This window comes from Aptenodytes patagonicus, chromosome 7 (genome assembly GCF_965638725.1).
Source record: "Aptenodytes patagonicus chromosome 7, bAptPat1.pri.cur, whole genome shotgun sequence".
In the NCBI taxonomy this organism is placed as follows: Eukaryota; Metazoa; Chordata; class Aves; order Sphenisciformes; family Spheniscidae; genus Aptenodytes; species Aptenodytes patagonicus.
The window spans coordinates 60,742,243-60,757,765 of record NC_134955.1 but is presented as its reverse complement, the minus strand read 5'-3'; the positions used below and the strand labels follow the sequence as shown (position 1 = coordinate 60,757,765).

The following is a 15,523-nucleotide window of genomic DNA, read 5'->3' as shown; positions in this document are numbered from 1 at the left end:
GACGTCACCCGCCGCTTGCGCAATCCCCCCGGACCCCTCCCCCTCAGCGCCGCGCGCGCCCAACCGCCACCCCGGGAGGCCACCGCGCATGCGCCCGCCTGCCACCGCCCCCCGCCCCCCCCCCCCCCCCGCCTCCCCGGCCGAGCCGTCGGTTGGACAGATGGGGAGCGCGCGCGCGGTCATTCAGCCGCCGGCTCATGCGCAGAACCCACCCCCGCCCTGGCAGTTGAGGCAACGGAAGACGCCTGCGCGGGACTCGCACTCTGACGGCCTCCTTTCGCGGACGGCTGCTATTGGCCGCAAGAGGCTCGACTCCGCCCCTTAGAGGCGCGGCCGGGAGTCTCCGCCCCCAATCCCCCGTCGCCCCCCACCGCTGCGCCGCCCCCTCCCCCGTGCCTGTCAGTGAAGGTTCCCGATGGTTCTGGAAGGAGGCGGCGCCGGCTGTATATAAGCCAAGCGGGCGGCGGGGAGCGCGCACTAGTGGAGGTACAGCGGTGCGGCTAGAGTGTGTTCCCAGCTTCAGTGAGGAGACCAGCAGCCTGTCCCCCCTGCAAAGGTGAGCGGTGAGGTCGGCTGTAGCGGTAGCCGGTTGTACACGAGGGATGGCTCTTCCGAGGGAGCGTTTTCCTCTCAGATGGCGGCGGTTGGTGCATGCCTCCGCGTGGTGCCGGGGGTGGGGGGGTATGATACAGGGAACCGCGTGGCGCAGGACGTGCCTTTTCCCCTTACCCTTTTCGTCCGCGGTAGAGGTGAAGTGGGCTCGGAGGGGTGCTGGGACTCGAAGTCTGGGTATGGCTGGAAGGGGGAAAGGTGCTGATGTCTCCGAAGTCCGCATATTTACTTAAGTATTTCTGTCTCTGGAGTAAGGTGGCGGAGAGGGGGGGAAAAACAGCGGGCAGCTCCTGGGGGGGGGGGCTTCTTCCGCTCACAGCTGAGGGAGGGAGGCGTAGGCGGCGGGTAGAGATCGCTGTCTCTTGTCGAGGGGTGTACATGCAAGACTAGCCCCCCCTCCGCAGGGGTTCAAGGGGGATGACCCGACCCCGCTTCGCTTCGGAAGGGGGGGCGGGGGGCGGCGAGGGAGCTTCGCTCTCAATGAATGGGCGCTCGGCCGTGAGGGCGCAAGATGGAGGGTCTGGCGGGCAGATCCTGATAGGAAAGTGGCTAAGGCGAGCGTGGGGAAGGAGCGGGGGCAGGGGGCTGTTCGGCAGCGCACCCTGCTCGCGGAGGGGGGGTGCGCGCCGCGCGGGGCCGGTGCTGACGGGGAGTGGGCGGGGGGGGGGGGGGCGGTCGGGGAAGGCTCTGGCAGTTTCTAGAATCTTTCATGCTTCCGACGACAGCCTGCAGGGGGCGCTGCGCGGCTGCGCGCGGGGAGGCCGCTCCCGCCCAGGGGCCCTCCTTGGAGTCGCGTAACGGGCGGCGGCCTGGCTGGGGCGTTAGGAGCCACGTCGGGTAGCAGATCCATTTATTTTATTTCTTAGTTCGTTAGCGTTGTAGTTGAGGATTACAGTATCGCACTTGGTCTCCGTTCATTCTGTAGCGATTATAATGGGGTCGTGGTTGGAGAGGTTCTCCTTTTTGAGTTGAACCAGTCGTTCCTGATCTTTGACTCGTGCAGAGGATATCCTAGGCAGCAGGTGGCTGGTCAAGTTCGGATAATCCACCTGTAGGACAGATTAGCGAGTTCGGCTGGGCCGTATTGGTACATAAGTTACAGTTGTGGATAGTGTCTGCATCTGAAGATGATAGTTGTATGACCAAAACAGGAGGTGGGGGGGAGAAAAGGAAAGTACTCCGAGTAGAGACTTTACTGTGAGAATCGACTACAGAGAATGCAACTCGCGTCTCAAATGCCGGGCTAAGTTCTCTGTTGCATTTTTCTTTTTTTCGTAATGTGTACTCGGGTCTGTGCTGAGGGGAGGTAAAGGTCGTACATTAATTTGTAATTAATGGAGGGGCGATGAAAAGTTATGTGTTATCCTAAATGGTGCAAACCAAAGTGAACGTAAAGCAAGTCTGGAGTTAAAATCTTGTATCTAGTTTCTGCTTTCCTTAAAATTCCTGAATTGTTACTGGTAGGAAATAAGATCGGGGGGGTGGGGGGAGAGTTTGTGTTCCTATGGTGCTGTATTTGAAACCACATAGTTAACTACCTTCATCTTAGAATGCCATTGTCGCTGCCTGTAAAAGGGTATGCGCACCAAGCTGTTAGGATGGGATTTCAACTCCCTCTCTCCTTACAGATGCCGGAAGCTGTGCAAACTCAAGACCAACCAATGGAGGAGGAGGTGGAGACCTTTGCCTTCCAGGCTGAGATTGCTCAGTTGATGTCTCTGATCATCAACACTTTCTACTCCAATAAGGAAATCTTTCTGAGGGAGCTGATTTCCAATTCATCAGATGTAAGTACTGTAACTCCTAGACTGGTTTGTGTCAGTAGGACTACTGAAATTTTTAGGAATAGTCAGGGAATGCTAAAGCCTGCCTCTTACCTTACAGGCTCTGGACAAGATAAGATACGAGAGCTTGACTGACCCAAGCAAGCTGGATTCTGGAAAAGACCTGAAAATTAACCTGATTCCAAACAAGCATGATCGCACTCTGACCATTGTGGATACAGGCATAGGGATGACTAAAGCTGACCTGGTCAACAACCTTGGTACTATTGCCAAGTCTGGTACCAAGGCTTTCATGGAAGCGCTGCAGGCAGGGGCTGATATATCCATGATTGGTCAGTTTGGTGTTGGCTTCTACTCTGCCTACCTGGTTGCAGAAAAAGTGACGGTGATCACCAAGCACAATGATGATGAGCAGTATGCTTGGGAGTCATCAGCTGGAGGATCTTTCACTGTCAGACTTGATAATGGTGAGTATTAAATGTTTCTGCTAAAGTATGCTTTCTAAAGATTTCTGGCATTCAGATGCCTACTCTGTGCATTGAAAAAGACAAAAACAACAGATAAAGCAGGTAGTACCAGTCATGTGTTGGATCAAGCACAGGCATCATAGCTCTTCTCTTATCATTCCAGTTGGAGTAACTATTGGTACATGATAAGGGAATGCCTGACGTAAATGTTGTGTTACAATGAAGATTAAGCTTTCAAAGCTTGTACGTGGAAATACTTCTGTAGACTCCTGCAACAATTCTATATAGAGAAACTTGAAAGGTGACATGTGAACAGAGTAATTGGTGGAAATCTCCTTAAGCTTATTTGAAATACATGCTGGGTACAGTAAGCTTGAGGAAGTGTCTGTAAGGCTGTTTTCTCTACATGGAAGCTTACGTCTTCCCAGTGGTGAAGAAATTTCTGATACAGGAGTGCCTTTTTAAAGAAGACTTATTTTAGAATTAGCCAAAGCCTAGTCTGTTCCTGCACAAGTAAAACCTGTGAACTTCAATTATAGGTGAACCTTTGGGCCGTGGAACAAAAGTCATCCTGCATCTTAAAGAAGATCAAACTGAATATCTGGAAGAACGGCGAATCAAGGAAATTGTGAAGAAGCATTCTCAGTTCATTGGCTATCCTATTACACTCTTTGTATGTACCTTGCTTGAAATATTAAATAATTTAAGTATTGCCACCTTAAGTCAATTTTTGAAATTGAAGAAAGAGCAGTCCATGTGTATTTTGTTGATTAAAATTGTTACAGATGTTACATGGCTTTAGCTCTTTCAAAATGCAGTTCTGTTAATTACAACTTTATTTTACAAAGCTAAGTAGAAAATGTGTTTTACCAAGCTAGTAGTATCGCAGTCTCCAAACTGCTGAGTAAATTAACTACATCTTGATGTATTGTTAGTGGAAACTCAGTGTAATGAAACTAAATAGCATAAACTACCACATCATCAGCACATGGAAACAAAATATTGCTGGTGTCTCAGCACCCAGAATGTAAGTCCTTAGTTGAGTCCAGGAGGAAAACTTGACAGCATGTTCATGTAGTTCCTAGCTTTGTGAGACTGCAAGGGATGCCTTAGGGCTGTTAATGATAAAACTTCTGGGTTTCTCAATTCAACTAGTGATCTCTTTTGTAGGTGGAGAAGGAACGTGATAAGGAGGTGAGTGATGATGAGGCTGAGGAAAAGGAAGAGGAAAAAGAAGAGAAGGAGGAAAAGACAGAAGACAAGCCCGAGATTGAGGATGTTGGTTCTGATGAAGAAGAAGAAAAGAAGGATGGAGATAAGAAGAAGAAAAAGAAGATTAAGGAGAAGTACATTGATCAGGAAGAGCTCAACAAGACCAAGCCCATTTGGACGAGGAATCCAGATGACATAACCAATGAGGAATATGGGGAATTCTACAAGAGTCTAACTAATGACTGGGAAGACCACTTGGCTGTCAAAGTAAGTTCTTGTCCTTCTTCAGGAACAATTGTTTTTGCCACTAAAGCTGGAAGCATGCTAAGCATGCTACTGAACTCTGATCCATTGCCTCAGATCTCACTGTGATAAGTTGCTTAGTATTTGGGAGTCATACTGTTGTTTAGAACACTTCCACTATGAGGGTGACACTTCATGCTACAATTATTCTTGCTACTGTTAAGGCTGTGCTTATAACCTTAAATCCATACCTCAGTTTATTGGAAATAAAAGCAAGCGCAGGTGCCTTCCCAGTTTGTAGCTTAGTTGTTACTAAATCAAATTGAAAAACCTAAAGTAGACTTCAAATAAATGTAAAGTCAATTCTTTGGGTTTGTAGCTTAGTTTTGAAAAGGCCTACAGCTAAAGGGGATGGGTGAGTGAGACGTTACTGTCCTTTCTGTGTGTCTGTAGTGGGAAGTGCTGTAAGAAGACACATGCTTCCTGAAGCCCAGTATATAATACAGGGAACTGAATAGGTCTTCTGAATTGGTCTACTTGCCTGGTAGCAACTGAACAGAACTTGGATATTTCTGTCTGGAGAATGTGCTTGCTCCTGACCAATGTCTTGCCAACTGTGTTGAATTTTTTCCTGAAATCTCAGATGGTTACTGTTCACCTTCTGCATTTGAAGAGCTGTTAAAGGGTTACTAAAGTGAGTGCGTACAAAGTGATTAAAATGATTGTCTTGCTTTCTCACAGCACTTCTCTGTGGAAGGGCAGTTGGAATTCAGAGCTCTCCTGTTTGTACCACGGCGTGCACCCTTTGATCTGTTTGAAAACAGGAAGAAGAAGAACAACATTAAGCTGTATGTACGCAGAGTTTTCATCATGGACAACTGTGAGGAACTGATCCCTGAATATCTGAGTGAGTATGTTTTTGAGGAAGGTGTTTCCCAAAATACTAGAGAAACTGCTTAGCAACTTCGTAGTTTCCCTTCATATTTAAAGAAATCTGGGAGGGGGAAGACGCGAGTCCTAAACAGCTGATCAGGAAGTATGTGAGCAGTGGAAAAAAAAGTACTGCTTAGTTTGTGTTGTCTAGAATTCTGCAGAAACCAATTCATAATTTTAAAAGGGCAAAGCCGCATAGGTGGTGAATGGTAATCTTGATTTGAGTCCTGGAAAGCTAATTCTCACTGTTGTCTTCTAGATTTCATGAGAGGTGTGGTAGACTCTGAGGATTTACCTCTGAACATCTCTCGTGAAATGCTGCAGCAAAGCAAGATCCTGAAAGTGATCCGGAAGAACTTGGTGAAGAAGTGCTTAGAACTTTTCACTGAGTTGGCTGAAGACAAGGAGAACTACAAAAAGTTCTATGAGCAGTTCTCCAAGAACATCAAGGTTTGTGGTATTCCTGCTTCATAATAGTTTTGACTGTAGAAACTACAGATTTTTGTTATGCCTGAAATGCTAAACTATCACAGTTTAGTATTTATCTAAAGGAACCACTTAACTAGTTTTTATTTTTTCTTCTACTTTTGTAGCTTGGTATACATGAAGACTCCCAGAACCGCAAGAAGCTCTCAGAATTACTGAGGTATTACACATCTGCATCTGGTGATGAAATGGTTTCTCTGAAGGACTACTGCACTCGGATGAAGGAAAACCAGAAGCATGTCTACTACATCACTGGTGAGTTGGTAACAGAAACTGTCTGTAAATGCAGGTACATATGTAGGGTTGTCTTTTCTGGGGTTAGAAAACAGAAAATAACCATGGCAGTTCTTTCTCTTGGTGAATTTAGGAAGAAAGAAATGCAGAGTGTTAAAACCATGTAAAGTAAAATTGCAGTCATCCTGGTTTCGTCTGGGATAGAGTTAATTTTCTTTCTAGTAGCTGGTACAGTGCTGTGTTTTGGATTTAGCATGAGATAATGTTGATAACACGCTGATGTTTTAGTTGTTAAGCAGTGCTTACACTAGTCAAGGACTTTACAGTGTCCCATACTCTGCCAGCGAGGAGGTGCACAAGAAGCTGGGAGGGGGCACAGCCAGAACAGCTGACCCAAACTGGCCAAAGGGATACTCTGTACCGTATGATGTCATGCTCAGTATATAAACTGGGGGGAGTTGGCTCGGGGGTGGCAATTGTTGCTCAGGGACTGACTGGGCATTGGTCAGCGGGTACTGAGTGGTTGCATCACTTGTGGTGTGTTGTGCCCCGCCCCCTGCCCAGGTTTCTTTCTTGCATTGTTTTATTCCATTACAATTTTTTATTATTATCCTATTTCAAGTATTAAACTGTTTTTATCTCAACCCACGAGTTTTCTCACTTTTGCTCTTTGATTCTCTCCCCCATCCCACAGGGGGGGAGTGAGCAAGCAGCTGTGTGGAGCTTAGTTTGCCGGGTGGGGTTAAACCATGACAGTAGTTACAGTTCCTTAGTATGGTACTATGTCCGTGAGGACAGCAGAACTAGCCACAGAGAATTACCTCCTCTATGCTGTAAACTGCCCTTGCAAACTTGCTGGGAGTGCTGCTTGAGATGTTCCCTGTTGATGAAACTCTGCTTCAGTGCTAACTGCCGTCATTGGGAACTGCACCATTTAATGAGCTACAATAAAACAGTTGCTCTTCAATTATTACTTTTCTCTTGAAATCTAATGTTCAGTGACACTGCTGCAACCTTGAAGGAAGGTGTGGGAGAACCCAGTTTAAGGTAGTAAAGTGCCCCTTGCACAGCTAGCTTACCCACCACTTTTTTTCCCCCCATAAGCCCAGCCCAGAAAGTACGCTTTTGAGTCTTTGAGGTGCCCTTAAGACAGCTTTGTGTTCCAGCTTTAGCTAATAAATTCCGTCAGGAGTATCCGAAATTTTAAGACCTAATGCTCAAATCAGTTCAATTAACTTTTGGACATGAGATATGAAGGCTTTTTTCTAAAGGTAGATGCTGTACAGGGCTTCTCAGTTTTCCTCCTTGTGGAGGAATAGGAAACATTTCTTACCTGGCATTCCAGGAAATGGAAATTTACTTTGAAACCAGTAAAGTATTACAAGCTGTGGAGTCAGTTTGAAAGGCTTGAGTCTCTTCAGGCCAGCCTAACCTTTGCAGTAGCCTGTCGTACCAGTTTTGTGCACCTTTTTCCCTGGTACTGACATCAAGCATCACTGAAACATTGCACAGGCTCTTTCAGAAAATGAACAAGCTGCCGCGTTACAGTGCTGAGGCTCAAACCACAACTGTGGCATTCTTGCTTCTTGCAGGTGAAACAAAAGATCAGGTGGCCAACTCTGCTTTTGTGGAGCGTCTTCGCAAACATGGCCTGGAAGTGATCTACATGATTGAGCCTATTGATGAATACTGTGTGCAGCAGCTGAAGGAATTTGAAGGCAAGACCCTGGTTTCTGTAACAAAAGAGGGTTTGGAGCTTCCAGAAGATGAGGAAGAGAAAAAGAAACAGGAGGAGAAGAAAGCAAAGTTTGAAAACCTTTGCAAAATAATGAAAGATATCCTTGAAAAGAAAGTAGAAAAGGTAATTAGTAGTACTCGGTTTGTCTAGATGTAGCAAGTTGTTTAATGATATGAAATGAAGTTGCTGCAGAGAAGGCTCGGGTAGCAATGTCTGTTACAATTGCCTTTTCTGAGAGGGAGAGCAATCTCTCTGCAAGACAGTTTTATAGATACAAGGTGTCTTTGTTTTGATTTTTAGTGAAGCTCAGTGATTCTCTTGAGTTGTTACTGCAAATTCTTCAGCTCTCTCATGTCACAGTCTTGGGTCTTTCATGACATGCAGCAGCATTTCAAAGTTAAATCTTGGTTTACAGTTGGACTCGACCTTAAAGGTCTTTTCCAACCTAAATGGTTCTACAAAATCAGTGGGGATAGTAAATCAAGTGTACGTGTTGAAATGTTAAATTACAGACTTTTGCTTTATATTCACTTTTCTAGGTGGTTGTGTCCAATCGTTTAGTTACTTCTCCATGCTGTATTGTAACAAGTACGTACGGCTGGACTGCCAACATGGAGAGGATCATGAAAGCACAGGCATTAAGAGACAACTCCACAATGGGATACATGGCAGCGAAGAAACATCTGGAGATTAACCCTGATCATTCCATCATTGAAACACTGAGGCAGAAGGCAGAGGCTGATAAGAATGACAAGTCCGTGAAGGATCTTGTCATCTTGCTGTATGAGACGGCACTCCTGTCCTCTGGCTTCAGTTTAGAAGATCCTCAGACACATGCCAACCGCATTTATAGAATGATCAAGCTTGGCCTGGGTGAGTTAGCCATCCGTCCTGACTGCAGTAAACTCTGGTGTGGTTACGTGCCCTTGTTAGGGTACAGAGTGTCTGGAGATCACCTTGGTGATTCTTTGTACTTGGGGAAAAGGGGGAACGCCCAGATCAGTTGAAGCGTGAGGGAGAAGAAAGCTTTGAGTTCCGATATCGGCGTTAATGGTATGTGTGTTTCCTGCACAGGCATTGATGAAGATGATACTGCTGCAGAAGAAGCTAGTCCAGCGGTTACTGAGGAGATGCCACCTCTTGAAGGAGATGATGACACATCACGCATGGAGGAGGTGGATTAAAACAGTTTACAGGAACTCACGAATGTTTCCTTGGCTAATATGAATAAGTTATATTTTGTATATTATGAATGTTACCTGCCAAAAAAAAAATCTTTGACACTTTGTCTGCATTCCCTCTTTATATTTATTTTCAAAGATGTTATACCTTTATTTTTGTTACATTGCTTTTTCAGCTGATGTGAGATACAAATGCCATTGAGGGAATATTTTCTTTAACACTGTACAACCCTAAACAGGCAACTAAGGAGTAGTTATTTTTGTCTGTATTAGCTGGTTGCAGGTGGCAGGGTTTTTGACTTATTCTTAATTGCCAGAAATGTGGGAAAGAACTAAGAAAGATGGTATGACATCGGGATGTTCAAGTTTGTTTAGTGTTACACAGCTCTTCAATTCTAAATATGTCTAACATACAGTACCTAGTAACTAGGTATCTAGGAGAGCTGAAATACTTGGGGAAGCTTTAACCCTTTTGCTCCTAACAAGGTCTTGATGTTTAAAGTTGTTTTTTATACTGTTCAAGGATTCTGGATTGCACTCTACCATAGAATAGAATCCACTGTAAATCTCTATTGTGACTTATGCAACTCTGCATGTGCAGTTCAAACCTAGAACTGTAAGAATAAAAGTGTTAAGAACGAGCTGTGTCACTGACGTGTCTGTTAACACTGGGAACAAAGCCTGCTATTCTTGCCATCAGTTGCTGCTTTGAATCTTGAGCACTAGCTGCTCTCTCGTTACATCTGTAATTAACGCTGCATGCTCTGCAATGCTGCTACAAACTAGCACCACATGAAAGCAGAAAAGCCAGGCAGTTCTCAAAGGTCTCAAGACAATCTGAAAAACTGATTTGCCTCGTTAGGTTTAACTGGTGTTGATACTCCAGCAATTTTTCTGAAGATTTTGCAAATGGAGCTAGGCTCTTAAAGCTGCAAGCCTGATGCATCACGCTGTACTGAGGCGATGGGTTTTGCATGTGAAGTTAGGTCACTGGCACTACATCATACAGGCTTTCAAGAAACTACTAGGTTGTGCTGCATTCTGTATTCCTTGGCCTTCCTCTTTGAAGGAGGGAGGGCAGTAAAAGGAAATAGGAGTTGCTGCTAGCTGGCTCCAGGAAGCTTCCCTGCCTGCCAAGCGCTTGCTGTGGATCAGATGCCCTTCATTGACTTTAAATGGATAATATTTGGTATTTACAACAAGCTTGAGTTTAATGAATTCATTGGGGGGGAGGGAGGAGGGGGGCAGGGGCAAGTTCTGAGCATCTTGCCTCTATTCTCTGACAAGGCTTAATTTAGTTTGCTATTTCCATCTGTTCTCTCCTGTTTCATAACCAATATTTGAGCTCTGTTTCCCAATGTAAAATAATTTACAGTATGACAAAGGCGTGTTGGCTTTTTTGCAATAAGGTGAAAGGACAATTAGTTTTGGTTGTAGCAGTATCTTGTGGGTATCTAAAACAATCCACTTTCTGCAAGCTAATTCAGAGTGGTTTGTCGTGCAAGTTCTGCCTTCCGCAGGGTGCTGTGTGTTTGTCAGGGCAGCGCTTTTCTGGGGGTGGGGGGAGTCCAGTGTGTGCTGTACTCGCAGGGTAGAGCGGTGGCTACACTGGCAGGTTTGCTAGCTGGTTAAGTGGCCTTTTGGCAGTCACTTCAAATGGATGTTTTTGCATGTCAGTTTACTAGGCCAATGCACTCACATTCTTGCAAATCATTCTGAATTCTTTCTCCAAAATGAAACTTAAGGGATTGGATATGAAAACAAAATGCTTCGGTACTGCTCACGCTATCGCGAGGGCCTAACGTGCTTGGAGGCTTGTGTTTTTTCTGCACCCCAACTGCTCCACTGAAACTTCTGTGTTCTTCACACCACGCTGGTGTTAGATGATGTCGCTCTACTTCAGTAGGGAGATGCTCGCAGTAGTAACCGAGGGAGGAAAGATACACCACTTCCCTTCTATGGTTTAGAGTCTAAGTTTATGAAAGGAAATGTGCCTTTCAAAAATACTTCCCACAGTTCCCAGTGCTTTACATGTCCTGTCGCGTGTCCAGAGTTTGTACAAAGCTTGTTTCAGCTCTTGGTGACTGGAGGGATTATCTCATGGCACCTACAAAATAGCTTGAAGTCATAGGTGATGGCCTGTGAGGCAATTGTTTTCCACACCTGTTCTGTGTCATGATGTAAAATGGCTTCAAATCATGGGTATCTCATAAAGACTGCAGAAGAGATCGGTGCTTACCACGTTAGCGAAAGCTAGAGGCAAGGTGAAGGTAGACAATGTCAAAACAATTTTCTTGGGCAGTGAGGCAAGAGGTTTGGTTCCCTCCACCCCCCAGCTGGGGGCCAGGCAAGATCTGCTTAAACTTCAGTGTCACTGTTCCTAGTCAACAGGTATTCGTTCTGTTTGGGGCGGCATGACTAGGATGAGATCTCTCGTGTTCCGTTACCTTCTTGTGCCATAGTAATGAATATGCTGTTGCTATAGTAATGAGTATGACATCAAAATGGATGCAGTCGTCTGGCGTGTGAGGAGTTGCACAGTTAAAAAATCTGTGTACATCTGTACTGACTTGCAGTTTGGTGCACGGATGACAGAAACGATGACCGGAAGGTAAACCCTTCCATCTTGGCGATGCTCAAGTGGTGAATGCTATCAGGATGACAGATTTCAGCCTGCTTTAGGTAATTTCTCTAAGGCCTCACTGGCAAAAATTCTTATCCAGTAGTATTGTACCAAAACTAAGGACTTAAAAGCGGGTGGATTTTAAGATACGTATGTCTTGTGACTAAAATCTCTTCTACAAGACCTTTACAATATGTAAAGCACTGTGAAAATATCTTCCAATTGGTACGTTGAGATCTAAACTTTACAGTGGCAAAAGACGTTGAAGACACTTTTCCAGTCAGTCAGTGGAGCAGTGGCTCAAGTCTTTGACTCAAGTCTTTACCTCCCTTGGAAATGAATTTATCTGTTGGAGAAGGATTCAGGTGAAACTGGTAGGTTATCTCCAGTATTTCTTGCCATGAGAACGTACTGGTGTTCTGAGTCGTTCTCTGCATTCCACTGAGTGGTCAGACCTTGGCTCTTGCACGAAGGACTTGACGACAGCGGGTTTTGCTTTGGCACAGGGTGCGGGGCCCCCCTCTCGTTTGCCAGCTTTTTGCTGAAATACATTTTAGAAAGCAGGGATGCTGTTATCAAAAGTTCTCTTGCCCAGCTACCTGTTGTAGAGAAACAAAACGGTCTTTGTTTCTCACGTTTTGTTACTGTTTTAACAGTAGGTAACAGCGTTGCAGAGCACCACACTGGAGTTCAGGAAAGGCTGGGTGTCCTAGTAAGAACTTCATTCTTTTTCAGGGCTGTTTGACCCTAGGGTGAGGCTCGTGGCTCGGTACTGCTTGGGGCTCACAAGGTCATTTCTTCTAAGCAGAAATGCACGACAAAGTTCGGCAGAGGGTTGGGTACCGATACTGGAGTATGTTTCTCCTTATTTGAGCTGCAGGACAGCGGAGCCAGCCACTCTGAATAAGCGATTACAACAAAACTCGGCACACCTTGGTGTTGATACTGGAGTATGTTTCTCCTTATTTGAGCTGCAGGACAGCGGAGCCAGCCACTCTGAATAAGCGATTACAACAAAACTCGGCACACCTTGGTGTTACGCTCTCTCCTTGTCTCCTGGTTTAGAGCTTATACTGCTGACAATTAGAGGAATTGCTAAAGTTCATCAGAACATTTTCCTATTGATAATAGTCCCGTTAAAATCACGCCGGGGTTAAGGCATTGGGATACTGAATGCAGAAGTACTTGATTCTGCTGCTCTCTCTGGAAGGAAACTACTCCATATGCGTTTTGGATTTTTGAACCTCAGGAGCTGAAGTGCTGGTGCCCCTGTTGCTCCAGCGAAAGGCTCCCACCGTTGCGTGCCGTACAGTCTAGATTTTGGACAGCAGCAGCAAAGAAAAGTAGCTTTCGTTGTCCTAGAAATTGCAACAATCGATTGAACTCGATGGATTTCCAAATGTAACGAGGAAAGGAGCAGAAAAAATACATAGGCGAAATTCTGTGTGATGAATGAGGGGGGGAACTGTATTCGGTTTTGAAATAAAAATGCATCTAGAATGTGCAATTGATAGCCCACATACATAAGCGCTGTTATTATAGCACTCATGGGCAATTGCGTCTCTTGCCGATGAGTTTTTTTCCAGGCATTTTGCATTCGTTTACAGCTAACTACGGAATGTTCATTTATTCGTGTTCTTAATTTGTATTTGGAGGTCTTAATTGGACAGTAGAAGCCTTGGCAAATAGGTCATTTCAGATGGTCTTCCACCAGCTCGTAAATTAAACTTTTCTTGTATCAGGATTTGCCTAATAGCGAGAGCACCCTAAAGAAAGAGTGACCCGAATGTCAGATCTGTTTGTACGTTTCTGATACTTCATCACGTAGTGATCTTGTTTAAATGTTCTTTATTTTCACCAAAGCAAACCTTACCTAGGAAACATCTGAATCGGCCGTACCGGGCAATGAAAAGTGATTTCAGACAAAGATTTGGTTTTGTTCTAGCAAATTGTATACAACATCATATTTTTTTAAAAATTAAGGCTAAAAAGAGGACTGGTGAATAAGACTCCATCCAAAGTATGGCTGGTCCAAGGAGGAGCAGATGTAGTTGTATCAGAGGAGCGTTCAGTATCCTTAGCAGCAGCGGTGTGAAGAGGAGACGGAGATGCGCGTTCTTTTGTACCAAGGTGCTGTTTCGATGGGGTGGTGAGGAAGAGGAGGGTGCGGGGCGGAGGGTGTTTGGCTTTACACTGCACAGGGTTCTCCTGATTTGAACCATCAGCCAAGCATTTCATTATTCGTGCTTTAAAATACACAAGTATGGTTTCCAAGTATATTTCACTATGTCATTTTTTTCTTACCTATCGATGACTGGTTGTGAATGATATTGTCGAGTTGCCTTTCTGTATTAGAAAGAACCATAGTCCGTAAGTTTTTAAAGCAAAAAAAAAGCCCTCTTTTTGAGGAGAGGCCTTTTCTCAAGTACCCTTCCACTAGTTTTTCCTGAAGCAGTATTTAAAAAGCTTCTGTTGGGAAGTAGAAGTTACATAAAAAGATGCGTAGAGTGATTCCCGAAATGGTAACGGTGATAGTCCCTCCCGCAAAGCGCCACCGAGGGTTGTGCTCTACTTGCTAAAAGGCTCTCCGGCGTTCTTGCTTTGCTTTTGCTGGCCCCTCTGGCAGACAGTTTTGTGTGCTGGAAGTCTGCGGGAAACCTCGCACCCAGATCTCTCTCAGTGATTCCCTTGGTGGGAGATGGACCTGGTAGCACAGAACTCGCCTCGCTCATTTGGAGTAATTTTATTTTAGTTTTTAGATGCTTATTGTGGTTACTCAGAAGACGGATCACTTCACGCAGACTGCAGTCTGAATTTCACTGTCGGTGAACATCAGAAAGGAATTAAACCTCTGCTGATGCACAGCATGCCAGAGGCAGTAGATCTGGGAGATGTTTTCCATTTAGAAGATCCACAACTTGTTCTTACACCTGGAAACTCAGTCCTGCTGGTTACAGAGTCCCACAGGGATGTTTATATGGAACCAGAAAATGATTTTCAGACACCGGTGGAAATTATTGGTAAGGATACAGCTGTTTTTCCATCAAAATTAGTGGAATCGTATGAACGGCCTCAGAAGTCTAGAACTACTGCGGAGTCCGAATGGCCCCGGCTGCCTGAATGCCCTTCACCCATGGAGATCGAGCCTTCAGGATCTGTGGGATTTCTGGAGAGCTCTATTACAGCTGCTCAGTTACCAGAGTGGGACGGTGACATGTGTGAGCAAAGAGCAAACGTTTCCAATTCTAGAATGCACTGGTGAAAAACTAAGCAAAAAAACCCCTTCATGTGCCCTAAAGTAGGTATGGCTGTAATACTAATAAATACAATGATATCTGCAGTACTTGGTCCTGCCATTAATGTACTGTGAAGTTTCTGAAGTTATCCTAAGGTTCCTTTGTGCAGTGCTTGAAGTTGGGTAGTAGAATTAAAGCGTCAGAATCATTGTTATGGAGAGGGCTGGGTCCCACTTACGTCATGAAATCCCCTGGTGGATCCATGCTGAATCTAGGCAACTACAACCAGAGGCCTTGTCAATTTTAGACGATTAAGAAGGACAAAGTCCATCTCGCTGTCCCAATTATAGCTGTCTCTCTTAGGATCTTAAAAGAAGTGCTGGTTGATGGGGTTGGGAAGGCAAGGCTTCTGGGAAGAGCCACCCCCTCCTTCAGACTTCCTGGGCTTTTTCCAGGGAAACAGGAGCACAGGTTCAGCTAGATACAGAAATACTGCTTTTTTCTTTTTTTTTTTAATTAAGAGTAATGCAGTGGATGATGTGTTGATGTATGACTGGGATATTCTTGTTGGCTTCTCTCCCAGGTTGTCACTGAGGCATTTGAGAGTGAGGCTGTACCTTTATAGCGTGCTGACTATTGCTCATTTTCTTCAGGTTCTTCAGTGGATGAGCTAGAGAGTTTGCCACACTAATCCCTTCTGGAATTAATACCTTAAATGCATTTGCTGTGTTTTACCAGTTTGGAACAATATACTTGATTTTAGTCATTTTCTAA

The 15,523-nt window shown here is 45.0% G+C and overlaps 1 protein-coding gene across 1 annotated transcript; it reads left to right on the top strand.

Moving 5' to 3' along the window:
* The first annotated feature begins 455 nt into the window (after nt 1–455).
* On the top strand, nt 456–9,531 carry HSP90AA1 (heat shock protein 90 alpha family class A member 1). Its single transcript, XM_076345472.1, has 11 exons — nt 456–556; nt 2,241–2,399; nt 2,497–2,863; nt 3,403–3,536; nt 4,034–4,342; nt 5,060–5,225; nt 5,511–5,701; nt 5,845–5,992; nt 7,564–7,832; nt 8,249–8,582; nt 8,784–9,531. The coding sequence occupies exons 2-11, from the start codon at nt 2,241–2,243 to the stop codon at nt 8,891–8,893; spliced, it is 2,187 nt and encodes a 728-aa protein (XP_076201587.1). The 5' UTR covers nt 456–556; the 3' UTR covers nt 8,894–9,531.
* The last annotated feature ends 5,992 nt before the right edge of the window (nt 9,532–15,523 follow it).